Here is a 15,450-nt window from a genome sequence, read left to right as displayed (position 1 = left end):
ATAAGAATAAAATTGTACTCTTGCATAAGTAGTACAGTAAAATAAACTGTATCTGCATGAGTGACAGGTTTTTTATAGTATATTTTATCTGGGATAGAGATTTTAAAAAAATACCTTACCTCTTTGCAAATTGTACAGCTTCAACAGATTTGTGATCCAAAAGGTAATGTAAGAAATATATGCTTGAAAGATCTGAATTACTGGAAAACACATAGAGCTTCAGCTAGGTTTAATATCATATAATGCTATCAGTTCATGCACACATTGACATATGCCATAAATATATAGTTATCGATTCATGTTAGATATTAATATGCAAGATAACAATATACATGTACAACAGCTGTTCAGTGACACTTATGTTTTACAACTACCAAAAAGTACATGACTGCCTATGTCAGGGACAGCAATTAGGAAATTTAATTCACTGTTTTATTGATCCAATAAACTTTCTCTTATCTACATCTGGCCAGCAAAAGTCAATACATGATGCAGTGAAAATATCTAAATGCAGACAGGCAATTGACCACCATCTGTTAAGTGTTTGGGCAGTACCTCACATATTGTGTAATTGCCTGAAGGTGCCTCCATGTTTCTGTCAATAATGTAAATATTCAAACTCTCACATTTTACGGACACTGTATTTTCAAAATTGGCAATAATTTGTTTCCTTTTGAGATACAACTTCTGGAACATCAAAAACAAAAGGCTCAAGTGGACCTGGAACTGCTCATGTAGTAGATCTGCCTCCTAGCTCAATGTAAAAGCAGTCAGTGAAGAAGCCTTGGTCTGCAGGATCCTTTCTGTCAAAATCTATTCCACTGCTGCTGATTGTATATGTTCAGATAACAATTGTAACTTACAAAGTTTTCTCCAGTATTTGTATCTTCATCCATATCCGATGCCTCATCAGCATCTTCAGACCAATAATCATAGACCCCTATTGCTGGACAATTTGTGTCAAAAGTTGGTCAAAAAAAGTTGCGTAAATGTTTGTCTACTTTTAATCATGGACAGAACTTGTCAAACTCTAAAAGCCATTTTTGCCAGGACACTTTCAAAAGTTTGGTCAAATTCTGCTATGAGGTTTTGGAAAAGTCGTCCTTTCCAGGTTTTGTAAAATGGATGGATTAATTTAACAAACACAAATTGCTCAGAACAATATCAATTAATCCATTAATTTTGAAATTTTACACAATAATCTATGATAATTGTCACATAACAAATGTTCATCACATCGTAATCATATGATAAATGCACAGATGCTCCTGTCACATGATCAATGTAAACATTCTGAATAAAATAAGACATATCTAATTGGTTCTTTGGTATTGATGAAACAGCCAATTATCTGCCAATGGAGCCTGGCAATTCAAACTGGCGACAGAATAATGCTATTCCACATAGATTTGCATGCAGACAAAGAGCCCTTTCAATCAACCTTGAGTCATGAGAAACACCAGCAAGTGTCTAAAACAATCTTTGCAGTATGTACACTCATGAAAGGAATGCAAATCTGCCTGCAATAAATTGCAATATTTTATAAATTGGGGAGACCAGACTACAAACCACTCAACTGTCAAGATATCTGCACATGCAATGTTTGGGTAAATGTTTAATTAATATATTTTTAAGAAAAAAGTTATTTAGCTGGCATCAGTTAAGATAATCTTTGGATATATCCACAAACTAAGTTTGATATTAAAAAAAATCACTCATCCTGAATTGTGTTATCATTCTCACAGCTAAAAACCTATTCAAGACCTCGGACCTGAAAATCAATATCTTAATGTGAACTCTCAAGTCATTCATTGGAATGCAACTAAATACAAAATTCTGGTCTGAAGACACTGTGTTCACAAGTAAATTCAGTGAATTTTGTCCCCTGCCAACCATAGTGAGGTTATACAAATTCAGTGAATTTTAACCCCTGATTTGGATTTTTAATGTAGCTTTAACAATTTCTGAGTCATACTGCTACAATGTCTGCAGTGTGACAGTTTGTGGTGATGTCTAGCATTGGGGCACCATGCCACAGACATGTATCATGATGTCCCACCCAGTCACATTATCCTTACACAAGGCCAACCAGTCCTAACACTAACCTCTTTATGCTGAGTGCCTAGCAAGGCAGATGTTAGTATGATTCAGCCGGGGTTAGAAACTATGACCTCCTGCATCAGAGGCAGACACTCTAACCACTAGGCCAGCAGAGTGGTTAAGAATGTAACTTAGTTTCACTGACCTGTCTCAAAACTAATTTGAAAATCTTGTTTGTGCTTTGAGGGACTCTTATTCTGAGCTTGTCCTTAACTGCCCTTTTCGTTATTTTCACTGACCTATCTCAAAGGGCATCTAAGGACAAGCGAAGAATAAGAGTCCCTCAAAGCAAAAACAAGATTTTCAAATTAGCTGCTTTGGATATGGCACTATTTTCATTTAGGACCATCAAAACATCATCTAAGTCCAACTACATGTAAGGAATCTGGTGGAAATCCCATTTAATATGACTTTCCGTTTTGCAGAGACCTTCCATTTTGTAAAAGTGTCCATACTGGATAATAGACTGACACCACTTCCATTAAAATTATACTTCATAAGAAGTTTTTCAGTGAACGAACAATACCAATATCACCAGCCATCAAGGAAAAGTAGCCAAAACAAGATTTTCCAGATGGCCAATGTGGTGGCCATATTGGAAGTCAGATCAGCAAGGTCATTTAGTACAAACAACACAGCATAAGCACCTTTCAGTGAAAACCACATTTAGATATGACCATTCATTCATGAGTAGTGATAACAAGATTTTCAAGATGGCCACTGTGGCAGCCATATTAGGACCAACTAGACATCACAAGAAGTCACTTAGAAAAAACTGGTACTACAAACCATTCAGAAAGAATAGCAATAACAAGATTTTCAATATGGCCAATTTGGCCATATTAGATGTGCAAACTACCCTTTTCATTTGAGACCTACCAGACATCCTAAGAAGTCTTCTGGTGAAAACCATATAGAAATATTACTTTTCACTCATGAATAATGGCTATAACAAGTTTTCAAGATGGCCACTGTGGCAGCCAAGTAACACCATTTTCATTTAGGACCAACTTAACCATGGGACAAACGTGTGTGTAACGTTTCATTGCAACCGTCCAAATGGTTCAGGAATAGCAATAAGAAATTTGCACTAATTTATGGACAGACAATGGATGATGGACAACAAACCATCCCATAAGCACTTCTGGTCTAAGACCAGCCAAGCTAAAGATTTTAAAACAATTTATAAGTGACCATGACCTTGATGTTAAAACCTTGACTGTGATGTCATCAAAATGAGAAACATTATTTAGTGTACCGTGGAAGGAAGTGAGTTATATTTAATTAACATAGAGATTTAAAAGGCAAACCCCTTGACAAATCAAAGGAGAAATATTATATTATTTTTAAAAACAAGATAAATACAAAATAAATAAACAAATGTCTGCACCATTGCTATATGTTACATTTACTTACACTTTAATGAAATGTAATTGTCTTGTGTAACATTTTATTACTATAAACACATAAAATAAATAATAACCTAACCAAGCCAGTGCCAAGGTTTCTTGAGACGAAATATCTAAGAGTCTAAGAGGGTCTGCACGTTCTTGGGCCTATATGTATGGCTGCCAAGACATCATTTTTGGTGATGTGAAGGTGGCTGTGGTAGTATGAGCACTGGAATGTGTGGGCTGGCGATTAAGATGCCATATCTTCACATGACGGGTCCCGGGTTCGAAACCAACCGACCTCCAAATAGTATCTCTAAGAGTAATTCTCCTTAGGCCAGTGCACAGAGTAATGTAGATTACTCTACTATAAACACATAAATAAATAATAACCTGCAAAAGATGACCACATAAAAACACCAGCCAAAGTTGTTCTTTTTAAACAGCTGGTCCTTGTATGAAGGTAAGAGTCAAAAGGGTAGAATGAAAGAGAGTGCAAGATGAGACAGAAAGAAAAAGTAGCAGACAGAAATCATATACAGATGGAAAGGCATAAGATTAGCAGATAGACTGCTTCATCGATAGCTAGGTAGGTACATACAAGTACATAGGTCAAATTCAGTAAGGGTGATCTGTCTCTATAATAGAGAAATCAGACAAAAAACATTGGAGACCACCAGTCACTATACGAGGTAAATCATGATCCATGAGATCAGAGAATAGCAGTTGATAGTTGAATTGTGTAAATGGTTACTATATACAGAAAAATATACAGGAAAATTGGAGTGGATTGAAAAGAAAACTATGGTCACCATGACCAGGTCATCACAGTATGTGGGTGGTTGCTAGACCATGCTTGTCGGTATATATTATTTTCTTTTAAAAAAATGTCCATCATTCTTTCCTTCCTTTGTGCTCTACACTTGTAAGTAATCATACTACCCCATACTCTATAACAATTTTAGACCATTATGTTTTGGACTGGGTTTATCTTGCAACATCAGTTAGTATTTTATTCAATACCAGATTTAATCTTATTTCAGAAATTGACAGAAAATTTGCTGGTCATGGTCCATATAAGCTAAAATAAATAAATTCCTTTGTATGAGGGCCTCAAGGTAGATTTGTTCTTAGCTAATTGTGTTCCCCTCTTTAAAAAAGGTCATTATAATTATTATTATAAAAAATTTCAAAGTATTACACATCTAACAAGCACTTAATTCTCTCTTAAGTCAATAATTAAATGTTACTGTTATTTTTAATTTGTATTATTTATTGGCTTTTCCAAATGATTATATGTTATGTATATATGTATTTTGTAACTGACCATATTTCGAAATCAAGTTAGTGTTGTAACTGAACAGTGACATCTATTTTGTAAACAACATAATACATTGTTAATATTTCTCAATGATTATATTCAGATCATTATTAATGTTAGTTACATATTAACTTCTACCTAAATGTAGGATATTAGTGTTTCACTTGGAAATTTATAAATTTGTTGACAACTTTAAATGTTTTATAGAGAGGGACTGACCTAAAATGGCTCAAACCTTTCATCTTAGCTTTTTATAATAATGTTTACTTGAAAAAATACTCATTCCTGTCTTAACAACTGAAGCAGAATCAGTCTTATTGTTCTGTTCAGTTTTTAATTCGGGTCGATTTATTTATTCAAATTATTATTCAATGAAATTACAAAGTGCTCAATAATATTCTTTATAATAATATTTGGCATTATAGTGATTTCAATTGAAAGACATTTTGACTGTAAGCACAATGCCACATTTCAGACTATTGGCACATCTGCACATTCAAAAGTACAGGCACATCAATACATTCAATATTGGTATTTTTTGGAACACCACTGGAATTCACTTGAAGCTTCATACATTTGGTCTCATGAGATAATTTTTAGGACTCTTTGGGATTCACAATACTGTTATTTCTTTTTAAATTTTCCCCTTGTATTACAGGGAAATGAGTCATTTGTTGATTTTACAAAACTTGTTGGTTTTCACTCTTTTCTATTACTAAGTTTAGGACCATAGAGTTCTAATAATACAAATAATCATAAATAATGATTACGACAAACAATATAAACAACATATAAAGTATTTTCTGGTGTTGAGAAACCCTTGAGACCAAATGAAAATGTACTATGTGTCAAATAAGATGAAGGTTGGAAAACATCAATAACGTTTTCAGAATTCTTTATTGAGTAAGGGAGATAATTCTGCAATGGAGTTGTATCACTCCTTGTATCACTCTTTGTTGCATTGTTTTGTCAAACACTTTCTCCTCTCTATTTAAAAGTAAATAAACTAAAAAGACAACAAGAATATAAAGGAACAGAAAACAATTTTACATGGTCATCTCTCTACCAGTTAATGATGATGATAATAATAACAATAATAATAATAATAATATTTAATAATAATAATAATAATATTTAATAATAAATGGGACATCTATTATTTATATAACGTTTTGCTGACTAAATAGTCCCTGGTGATAATTAAGGTTGCTGATAATGTTCCTGCTATTATTTATTATCATCACTATATTTTTAATTGTTGTGATGGTGGTCAAAATGAATCGTTATAGGGCAGGACTACATGACCCAGTGTCTCTCTGCCTCGGAGGAGACTTGGCGGTTAGAGAACATGAGCTGGAGACTCTTCTCATTAATAACTGTTTAAAGCTGGTGGTTAGGGCAATTCTCCTAAAGCCCTGTGGGGAAGATCTATCTCCCTCTCTCGTTTGAGACCCAACCTGGTAAGATGAAGTAGGTACAACCACACTACTAAGCAGCCCAAGTCCAAAAGACCATAGCCACATATAGGGAAAGGCCCAATCGCTTCCCTATGGGTTAACGGAAATAATACGAATGGGGCAAATGACGATCCAATCCCCTGTCCTAATCCAGCATTCATAAGCCGACTGTCAATCCCCCTTGGATGAAAAGGTGTCTGGATAGAGGGGGGACTCAGCCTGAGACCTATTTCTGTACCATAGGAGTTCAAAAGCCCATGCTCAGTGCATATTGCCCAGCACTTGATGCCCAATGCATGGTACCCATTACCCAGTGACCATTACCTAATCACCTGGCAAGAATTCTGCAGGTGACTCAGATTTCTAGTTAGAACCATCCTAGTCTGAGAGACTTAGATCTGAGCATCCCCTTCTTCAGGGGACAAGATCACATTGCCAACAATGGGTCCTTGAGACTGAAAGGGTGCTGTGCCCACTTATTGGGTGTTGGGAGCAACTCACTCTCTGCTCTGTTGGATGTGAGATGGTGCTGCTCCTTCATGGGGGAGGGCACAACTCATTCTCTATCCTTGAGGTAAAAGGAGGGTGCTCCTCCTCCATCTTCGAAGGGTGAGACTCGCTCTATGCCCTCACACAATGGAGATGGTGCTGCTCCACCCTCTCTGAAGAGTGTGACTCAGTCTCTACTTGTTCATACCTTCCCTTGAGAGAGGTCCACAATCTTAGGACTCGCCAAAGAGATATAATCTTACTCTGAGACCTGAGCTACTCCAAGAAATTCTAACAAAGACAAGGATACCTTCTTCCTCGCTTGGTAGATTTATCAACTCTCTATGATAGGGGTCAACAACCTAAGACATGCATACCACAAGGTCACATGTCAATTAGTTTTGTGTTGCATGCGAAGGGCAGCCAATAATCTTGATTTAATAGAGTTGCTATCTTACTGGTGGCTCATTCATTTTGTAATTAATCTAGAAAGAATGGCACACTATGTAAAACAGATTGCCGATCCCTGCTCTATGAGATTCCATAACTCATCAAACCAAAGCCTACATTATGGACAGCTATTGACATGTCCTCTTATAGTGTGTATAGAAGAAACAAGTTGGGTATGTGTCCCAAAGAGATTTCTAGCAACCACACTTAACTCACACCCTGCGTAGACATTGTTCCTGAAATAAAGATGCTGCAAGAAAAATGATATGCAAATGGTAAAGCATGGACTAAGTCTACACTAATGTAATTTCTTCTGTGAAATGATACCTTATTACGAGTATTTCACTAAGAATAAGTGGTAACAACATAGCAACACTAACAACAGGACATATAAAGCAATAATAGTCTACAAGGCTTTTTTTAAGCAAGGGACTATGAAGGTATTAGCAAAATAATTGACAATTGGTAATATAAGGAATATTACTGAAATAATCGTCACTAAAGGCTATCAGAGCTACAAATAAAAAGAACCTGAGTTCTTGATAATTTGAAGTTAGGAAGTGGTATGCAACCTGCTTACCATGTATAAAATGTCAAAACACTTTATATGGGTAAAGTGAATAAATGATTGTCATGCGAGTCCATAGACTGCAAAAATGAAAGGATAGGGAAATTAAATAAAATACCTACCCTTGCAGCTTAGAAAATGTTATCTGAATATAAATAAGATCAACTGAATTAAGCTAACACCCTCAGAAGGGAAAGAAAAAATGCCAACACAGACACCACATGTATGGAATAAATCTGAAAACTCTCAAAAGAGCTTCATGGAACTGACTACAAAATCTATCAGAGTATACTCCTGAAATTTATTAAGAATATTTAGCACACAAGATAAGTCACTTGTGGACCTCACATAAAAGGTGGCTAATCTTCTTTACATAAACAATGTTGAACCTTACAACGTGACAACCAAAAAATATAAGAGGGTCATTTAAGCATTTATTGAGCTCTCTCGCAAAGACTGATTGAGTGTTCTGGAAGAGTCTGGTTCATGCTAATAGGAGAACAGAATTTCCATTGTCCTTCCAGAAAAGTACTAGCTAATGTAAACAATTTGCTCAGTTACGTGCTAGCTATGGTAAGGAATTTACTCAAGTAAATATAGGTGGCCAAACTAGATGTCTCATGAGCATCACGTTTATTTACAAACAGCAAAACATCATAAAAACAATTTCAAGAATGGTTTGGTGCAGAAAATTTACAAATTATTGCCCAGTAAAAAGAACAGATGATGTATCATTCTTTTCTTTGCATGAAAAGCTCTTTCACGTATACATCCTACTGGAAGCCATAAAAGGTCTTAAAAGTAGTTTAAATAAATGACTTACAAAGTAATTTTGGTAGCTATTGTATGCAACTCACATACTAGATGATATATACATGTATACATATTGTGCAAGATTTCCAGTGAATAACAATATTTAAAAAGTTCTTTTATTAGTGGTTTTCCATGAAATACTTTTATGAAAATATTGTAAAGTTTCAAGCAATGTGTACCATAGATAATTATGTCATTAAGTTTCAAGCAATGTGTACCAAAGATAATAAAGACAGTATAATGCTACTAAAGATGCACTTACTGAACTTCTGGGGAAAATATTAGATGGCAAAAAGTTGCTCCTAGGACAACTCTCATAAGTAGGCACACAACTACTGACCACACTCGTCCCTCAACTTCAAGTGTCAGGCAAGAACTCCACTGAACAATTATATGCATATGGGAAACAACGATCAGTCAAATATACCCTACCTGGACTTTAAGATCAGCTTTCCTACCTGGCAGCCAGCTAGTGCTGTATTTATCCATTTATCACTTCAACCCAACTGAGTCCAGAACCAAAACTTTATGGGGAAAATTGCTACTCAGTTCAGTAACAAAAATGTTAATGTTCTAAATATGAGATAAATTTAACAAAGCAAACCTGGTAAAGTCTTTCAAAAATGATGTACTAATTTTGTGTATTCATCTGATTTTTGGTGTGGTTCAGAAATAACCAAAACTGTGCATCCTAGAACAAGCCTTGAACAACTACCAGCATCACAGACCCTGAACCATATTTGCATATTGCACTGGTTCATCTATGCTTTGAATCTTCGATATAATGTACTGCATAACTCTGGTCTGACATTGCATAGTGTGCTGACAATCTAACCCTGATCTGCCACTGCATAGTATGATATAATCTGATCCTGACTTGCCATTGGAATGGTAAATTACAATCTGACCCTACGCTGCCACTACACTGTGTGTTATAATCTGACCCTGACCTGCCTCTGCATAGTATGATATAATCTGATCCTGACTTGCCATTGCTATGTGTGATTACAATATTACCCTGAGCTGCTGCTGCATTGTGTGCTGACAATATTACCCTGTGGTGAAAAACTTACCCTGATCTGCCACTACACTGTGTGATGACAATCTGACCCTGATCTGCCACTGCAATGTGTGATGACAATCTGACCCTGATCTGCCACTGCAATGTGTGATGACAATCTGACCCTGATCTGACATTGCTATGTGTGATGAAAAACTGACTCAGATCTGCCATTGCCATGTGTGATGACAATCTGACTCTGATCTGCCATTGCCATGTGTGATGAAAACCTGACTCAGATCTGCCATTGCCATGTGTGATGAAAAACTGACTCTGATCTCCCACTGCTATGTGTGATGACAATCTGACCCTGATCTGCCATTGCTATGTGTGATGACAATCTGACCCTGATCTGCCATTGCTATGTGTGATGACAATCTGACCCTGATCTGCCATTGCTATGTGTGATGACAATCTGACCCTGATCTGCCATTGCTATGTGTGATGACAATCTGACCCTGATCTGTCATTGCCATGTGTGATGACAATATGACCCTGATCTGCCATTGCTATGTGTGATGACAATCTGACCCTGATCTGCCATTGCTATGTGTGATGACAATATGACCCTGATCTGCCATTGCTATGTGTGATGACAATATGACCCTGATCTGCCATTGCTATGTCTGATGACAATCCAACCCTCATCTGCCACTACACTGTGTGATGACAATCTGACCCTGATCTGCCATTGCCATGTGTGATGACAATCTGACCCTGGAAAGTACTCACCATATTGGTAAATACGGTAATAAGAGTACTCCACCTGTCTAATGTTGCATAATAAAAAGTTCCCTTTCCTTATCCTGGGGTCATATACTTAGGATCCTGTGATGCTGTAATGACACACACTGCTTATGTCAACAAAATGTGCTCCACCCTCATACACTGCACAGATTGCTTAATTTAGTTATTACAAATTGATATTTTGTTTATTTTTATGAACATTTTTTTCTCCATTTACTTACATTTAGGCAGCACATGCATGCATATCTTTCTTTGCAAGTAATTAAAACCAAGATTGAACCTGATGAAAAAGTGGCATCATGGCCTTATGAAATCTGACATGGGCCAATTTATGAAACTATACATTGCCACTAAAGTTATATGACCAAAGCTGACAACTGCATATCTGACTAGAAAAATAAAAGCAACTGAGTTGAATTTTAACTATATCAGTATTTCCATAGCTATGTAATTATGTATAGCCAATCATGTGCTGAAAAATGACGTTAAACCCCACAACAACAACAATTATTTCAGTATATACAAAAAAGACGATGTGCTGTTACAACTCTATGCTCATAAACTAAGTAATAAAAAGAAGTGAAAGAAATAAGTTTTGTAAAACTTCACAATTAATTTAATTATCATTTCAAAATGAAAATTTAAGACGAACTTACAGTATTAGGAACTGAATAAAAAATAATCCTAAAAAGTTTTATTAAAATCCAAGAAGAATAAAATGTTCTGAATGAATTTCAGATCATCGAATGTACTGTTCTGCCAATAGTCCTGACATATCACAATGACCCTGTCCAGAATATTTCACACACGTCTCAAAAAATATGTTAGTCCAATTAGCAGTTTGTAATTCCATTGAATAGTCCTAACAAATGTCTCCACTCAAATTATCTAGACACAAACATTAATATATCTGCTGACATTAGCACTAGAACTTAGGAAATAAGAACCCAAAATAAGAATGAAATCATTGTTCAGTTCTATTCTTATATACAAGCAGTCATGAAATGCAATTTTCACCTATTCTCTACATGACATTTTCCAAATACCCCACTTCATTAAAAAAACATTTGATCGACCCATCCAATGAGAAATAACTTCTAAATATCCACCTGATCAACCAATCCAATGGAAAATGAACCCAAAGTAGTAAACAGGTTTATTATTAATATTATTATTAATGATCGTAACACCTACATAAAAAAACTATTTATAAACCCTATGCAATATACAAGTACTATTAATATCTTAAGATAGAATTTATACCCATATACAAATATTAGCAATGTAATGTCTTCTTTATCCAAAATCATTTTAATTTACAGTCATGAACCAAAATTTTAAAAAAATAGATGTACAGAGATATGTTCAAGTTAACTTTCTGAGGTAAGATGAAGTGGGAGGGGACCATCAACCTCATTTCTGTATATATATGGAGGCCATGTTGGAGAATAGATTTTCATCATTTTCATTTAGGACTATATTCATATTGTAAAAAGCATTTCTGTGATAATTCAATGACAATTTGACAGGCCACCATGGTAGCCATATTGAAGGTCAGATCTGCACATTTTTCATCGAGGACCAATCAAGAGTAGAAGCACCAACAAAACATTCAAGATTGCCAATATGGCAGACATTTAGGAGGTTTAACTGGCACCACTTTCATTTAGGACTTGATACATGTTGCTTAAAATGTCTGAATGAAAATGCAATGTCAATGAGTGCTTGCAATATCAATAGTTTTAAGATGGCTGAAATGGCAGCCATATTGCTGGTCAGACCAGCTCTATTTTCATTGAGAATCAATTACATGTTGGTAGAAGCAACTATTTGAAAACCCATACTGACTTGAGTATTCATTCAGGAACAGCACTGAAATGGCTTTCAAGACCAAATAAAGCTGCAATGTTCACCAACATTTCTTAACATAAACATAGTATAAAATAGCCAAAAGAACACCATTTCTTTAAACCAATTCAACACTAAAAGTTTCCCTAAATCTGCATATAAGCTTACAGCTGACAGCTGTTTATTTGCAAGCCAATGATAACATACATGCCATACCTTGCACATACATGCCATACCTTGCACATACATTCCATACCTTGCACATACATGCCATACCTTGCACATATATTCCATACCTTGCACATACATTCCATACCTTGCACATACATGCCATACCTTGCACATATATTCCATACCTTGCACATATATGCCATACCTTGCACATCTTGCACATACATGCCATACCTTGCACATACATGTCATACCTTGCACATACATGCCATACCTTGCACATACATGCCATACCTTGCACATACATGCCATACCTTCCACATACATTCCATACTTTGCACATACATTCCATACCTTGCACATACATGCCATACCTTGCACATACATTCCATACCTTGCACATACATGCCATACCTTGCACATACATGCCATACCTTCCACATACATTCCATACCTTGCACATACATGCCATACCTTCCACATACATTCCATACTTTGCACATACATGCCATACCTTGCACATACATTCCATACCTTGCACATACATTCCATACCTTGCACATACATGCCATACCTTGCACATACATTCCATACCTTGCACATACATTCCATACCTTGCACATATATTCCATACCTTGCACATACATGCCATACCTTGCACAATTTGCAAAATTGTTTCATTTGATGTACAGCATGCACCTCTTATTATAACTGTTTTTAGTTTGTAAGATATGTGTTTGCTGAATGTAAGGTAAAACATATATGTGTTTGTTGGATATAAGGTAAAACAAATATGTGTTTCTTGGATGTAAGGTAAAACAAATGTGTTTCTTGGATGTAAGGTAAAACATATGTGTTTGTTGGATGTAAGGTAAAAACATATATGTGTTTGTTGGATGTAAGGTAAAACATCCTAAGGATCATTGTAATATTGCTTCATACTACTACATACAAGTACATGAAGGAAAACACAATACTGCAACTAGACTGAGCATGTGTGTATAGAATGCCTTTTGTTGTAACTATGACTAAATAACTGTGCAGTGGCATTAAACTAGAATAAAAGTTTCTCTAAAATAAAATGGTACTCGACAAGGGTTCCCTTAAGCAACAAATTTTTCAAAGGTAAATATTGAAGCTCAAAGAAATTCTATCATCATTGTCAATAAATGAACTGATGTGTAATGCTGTGCTATGTATAGTACAAATGATTCTCATCAACTTTACCTTTTGCCTAGCAATGCCACATTTGATGCGAAAGGCATCCATACTTAAAGAAAAGACTGAACTGACAAAATCCTACTAAATGTCTTCTTAAACAGAAATATGGAAATATTCTATCTGAATGGATAGTTCCTGCAACAATGACAACCACATTTACTGATGCAATCATTTACAAGCAGTAAACTAATTCATCTAGATATGATGGGGAACAATTTTCATTTCTGAACAACTACACCTCATGATGAAACTGTGATAAATCTTTTGACCGTCTCCAAGCAGTTCAGGAATCTTAAGAAATAACTGCTACAAGATACCATCACATAAACTCTTCTAATCTTTCAACCAGTAGAGCTATATAAGAGGTATATGTGGGCCCGAGATTACACTCCTTGCTGACATCCAGGGTTGCCTCTAGGATTTAATAAATTTGGGAACAATCCCTCACCTGTAAAGCTGAAAATGGGGGCAGTCTTGTCATAGTTGGGGCCACTATATCGTGCATCAACAAAGCAACTAAAATTAATGCAGAACAACAGTTTGTGCTGTAATGTGTCTCTTTTTCACTGGTCTTCAAAAAATATTAAACTGCAGTTTTTGGAGAAGTAAAACTAATTTTAATATTTACCTGTCACTAATGCTCAGCTTTTACTATTTCATGTTGAAAAACCTGATCTGTCACATGTGAATACATCCTCAATAAGACATTGTCCACTCATGAACCCACATGCCCCTGTGCAGAACTGTCACCTTTACAAAGACAATGATCATGCCAGGACATCAAAGTGGGGTGGGAGTAGGGCATTTGGCAATAGTGGTAAGTATTACATAAAATTAAAAATAGTTTTACCCCTCCAGAAACTATGTTTTCATAACAGCAATAACTTACTCATCACTGTTGCAAAGCTTAATTTTTCAGGTGGTTATGCTGATGTGTTAAACTGATCAAAAACAGAACAACTGAAAGTACTCACATGTGGAAGAGATGCACTGTCCCTCGGTCCCAGTCCTGTACCAGGTCTAAACTGGAGGGGGGGACTTGGTCTGATCCCGATCTCTGTACAATGAACCTTCTGAGTAATGACCAGTGTAAAGTTGCAACCAGTATAAGATGACAAATGGCCAGTGACCAGTATGATCAGACCAATCACCAGGATGAAGAGACCATAACTAGTCATCATCCACTGACCAATTACTTTGATGAACTGATCTGGTGACTGGTCACTTCAACAAACTGAACAGTGAGCAGTCACCAAACAATGACGCTGAATGGTGACCAGACCAGTCAAAGGTCACTGACTGGTTAGGCAACACAGATATACCAGAGCCTAGTTTGGGAGGCACGACATGCTACCACAGAAATGTTGAATGCAGTAGTTCCTCTGTCTCGGAAGAGTGTAGAGAGTTACACCGAGATGAGCTGTGCACTACTCCCAGAAATGTTGAATGCAGTAGTTCCTCTGTCTCGGGAGAGTGTAGAGAGTTACACCGAGATGAGCTGTGCACTACTCCCAGAAATGTTGAATGCAGTAGTTCCTCCATCTCGGGAGAGTATAGAGAGTTACACTGAGATGAGCTGCGCACTACTCCCAGAAGTGTTGAAAGCAGTAGTTCTGCCATCTCAGGAGAGTGTAGAGAGTTACACTGAGATGAGCTGCGCACTACTCCCAGAAGTCAGCAAGAAGCTACTCATAGACAAGCTGTGGGGTGGGCAGCATCATGCTGCTGTCAACGTGTTAGGTGTTCGACTTCATTTCTGGTACGGGGGTGAAAAATGTTCATCCCCTCCTACAGATGGGGCCTTACCTGTCTCT

At 36.4% G+C, this 15,450-nt stretch overlaps 1 protein-coding gene across 1 annotated transcript in view; it reads right to left on the bottom strand.

Moving 5' to 3' along the window:
* Positions 1 to 14,814, bottom strand: part of LOC149776126 (uncharacterized) — a 613,155-nt gene extending 598,341 nt beyond the window's left edge. Inside the window, exons 1-2 of the mRNA XM_089942586.1 lie at positions 14,611 to 14,814; positions 8,852 to 8,970 (exon numbers count right to left, since the gene is read on the bottom strand). Coding sequence (XP_089798712.1) covers positions 8,852 to 8,970; positions 14,611 to 14,814 — 323 coding nt within the window. The remainder of the gene's footprint in view (positions 1 to 8,851; positions 8,971 to 14,610) is intronic.
* Between the last annotated feature and the right edge of the window lie 636 nt (positions 14,815 to 15,450).

The sequence above is a fragment of the Sinohyriopsis cumingii genome, chromosome 18 (genome assembly GCF_028554795.1).
Source record: "Sinohyriopsis cumingii isolate HCF-2022 chromosome 18, ASM2855479v2, whole genome shotgun sequence".
NCBI classification, from domain to species: domain Eukaryota; kingdom Metazoa; phylum Mollusca; class Bivalvia; order Unionida; family Unionidae; genus Sinohyriopsis; species Sinohyriopsis cumingii.
Note: the sequence above shows the minus strand (reverse complement) of the source record. Positions and strands in the feature narration are given on the sequence as shown.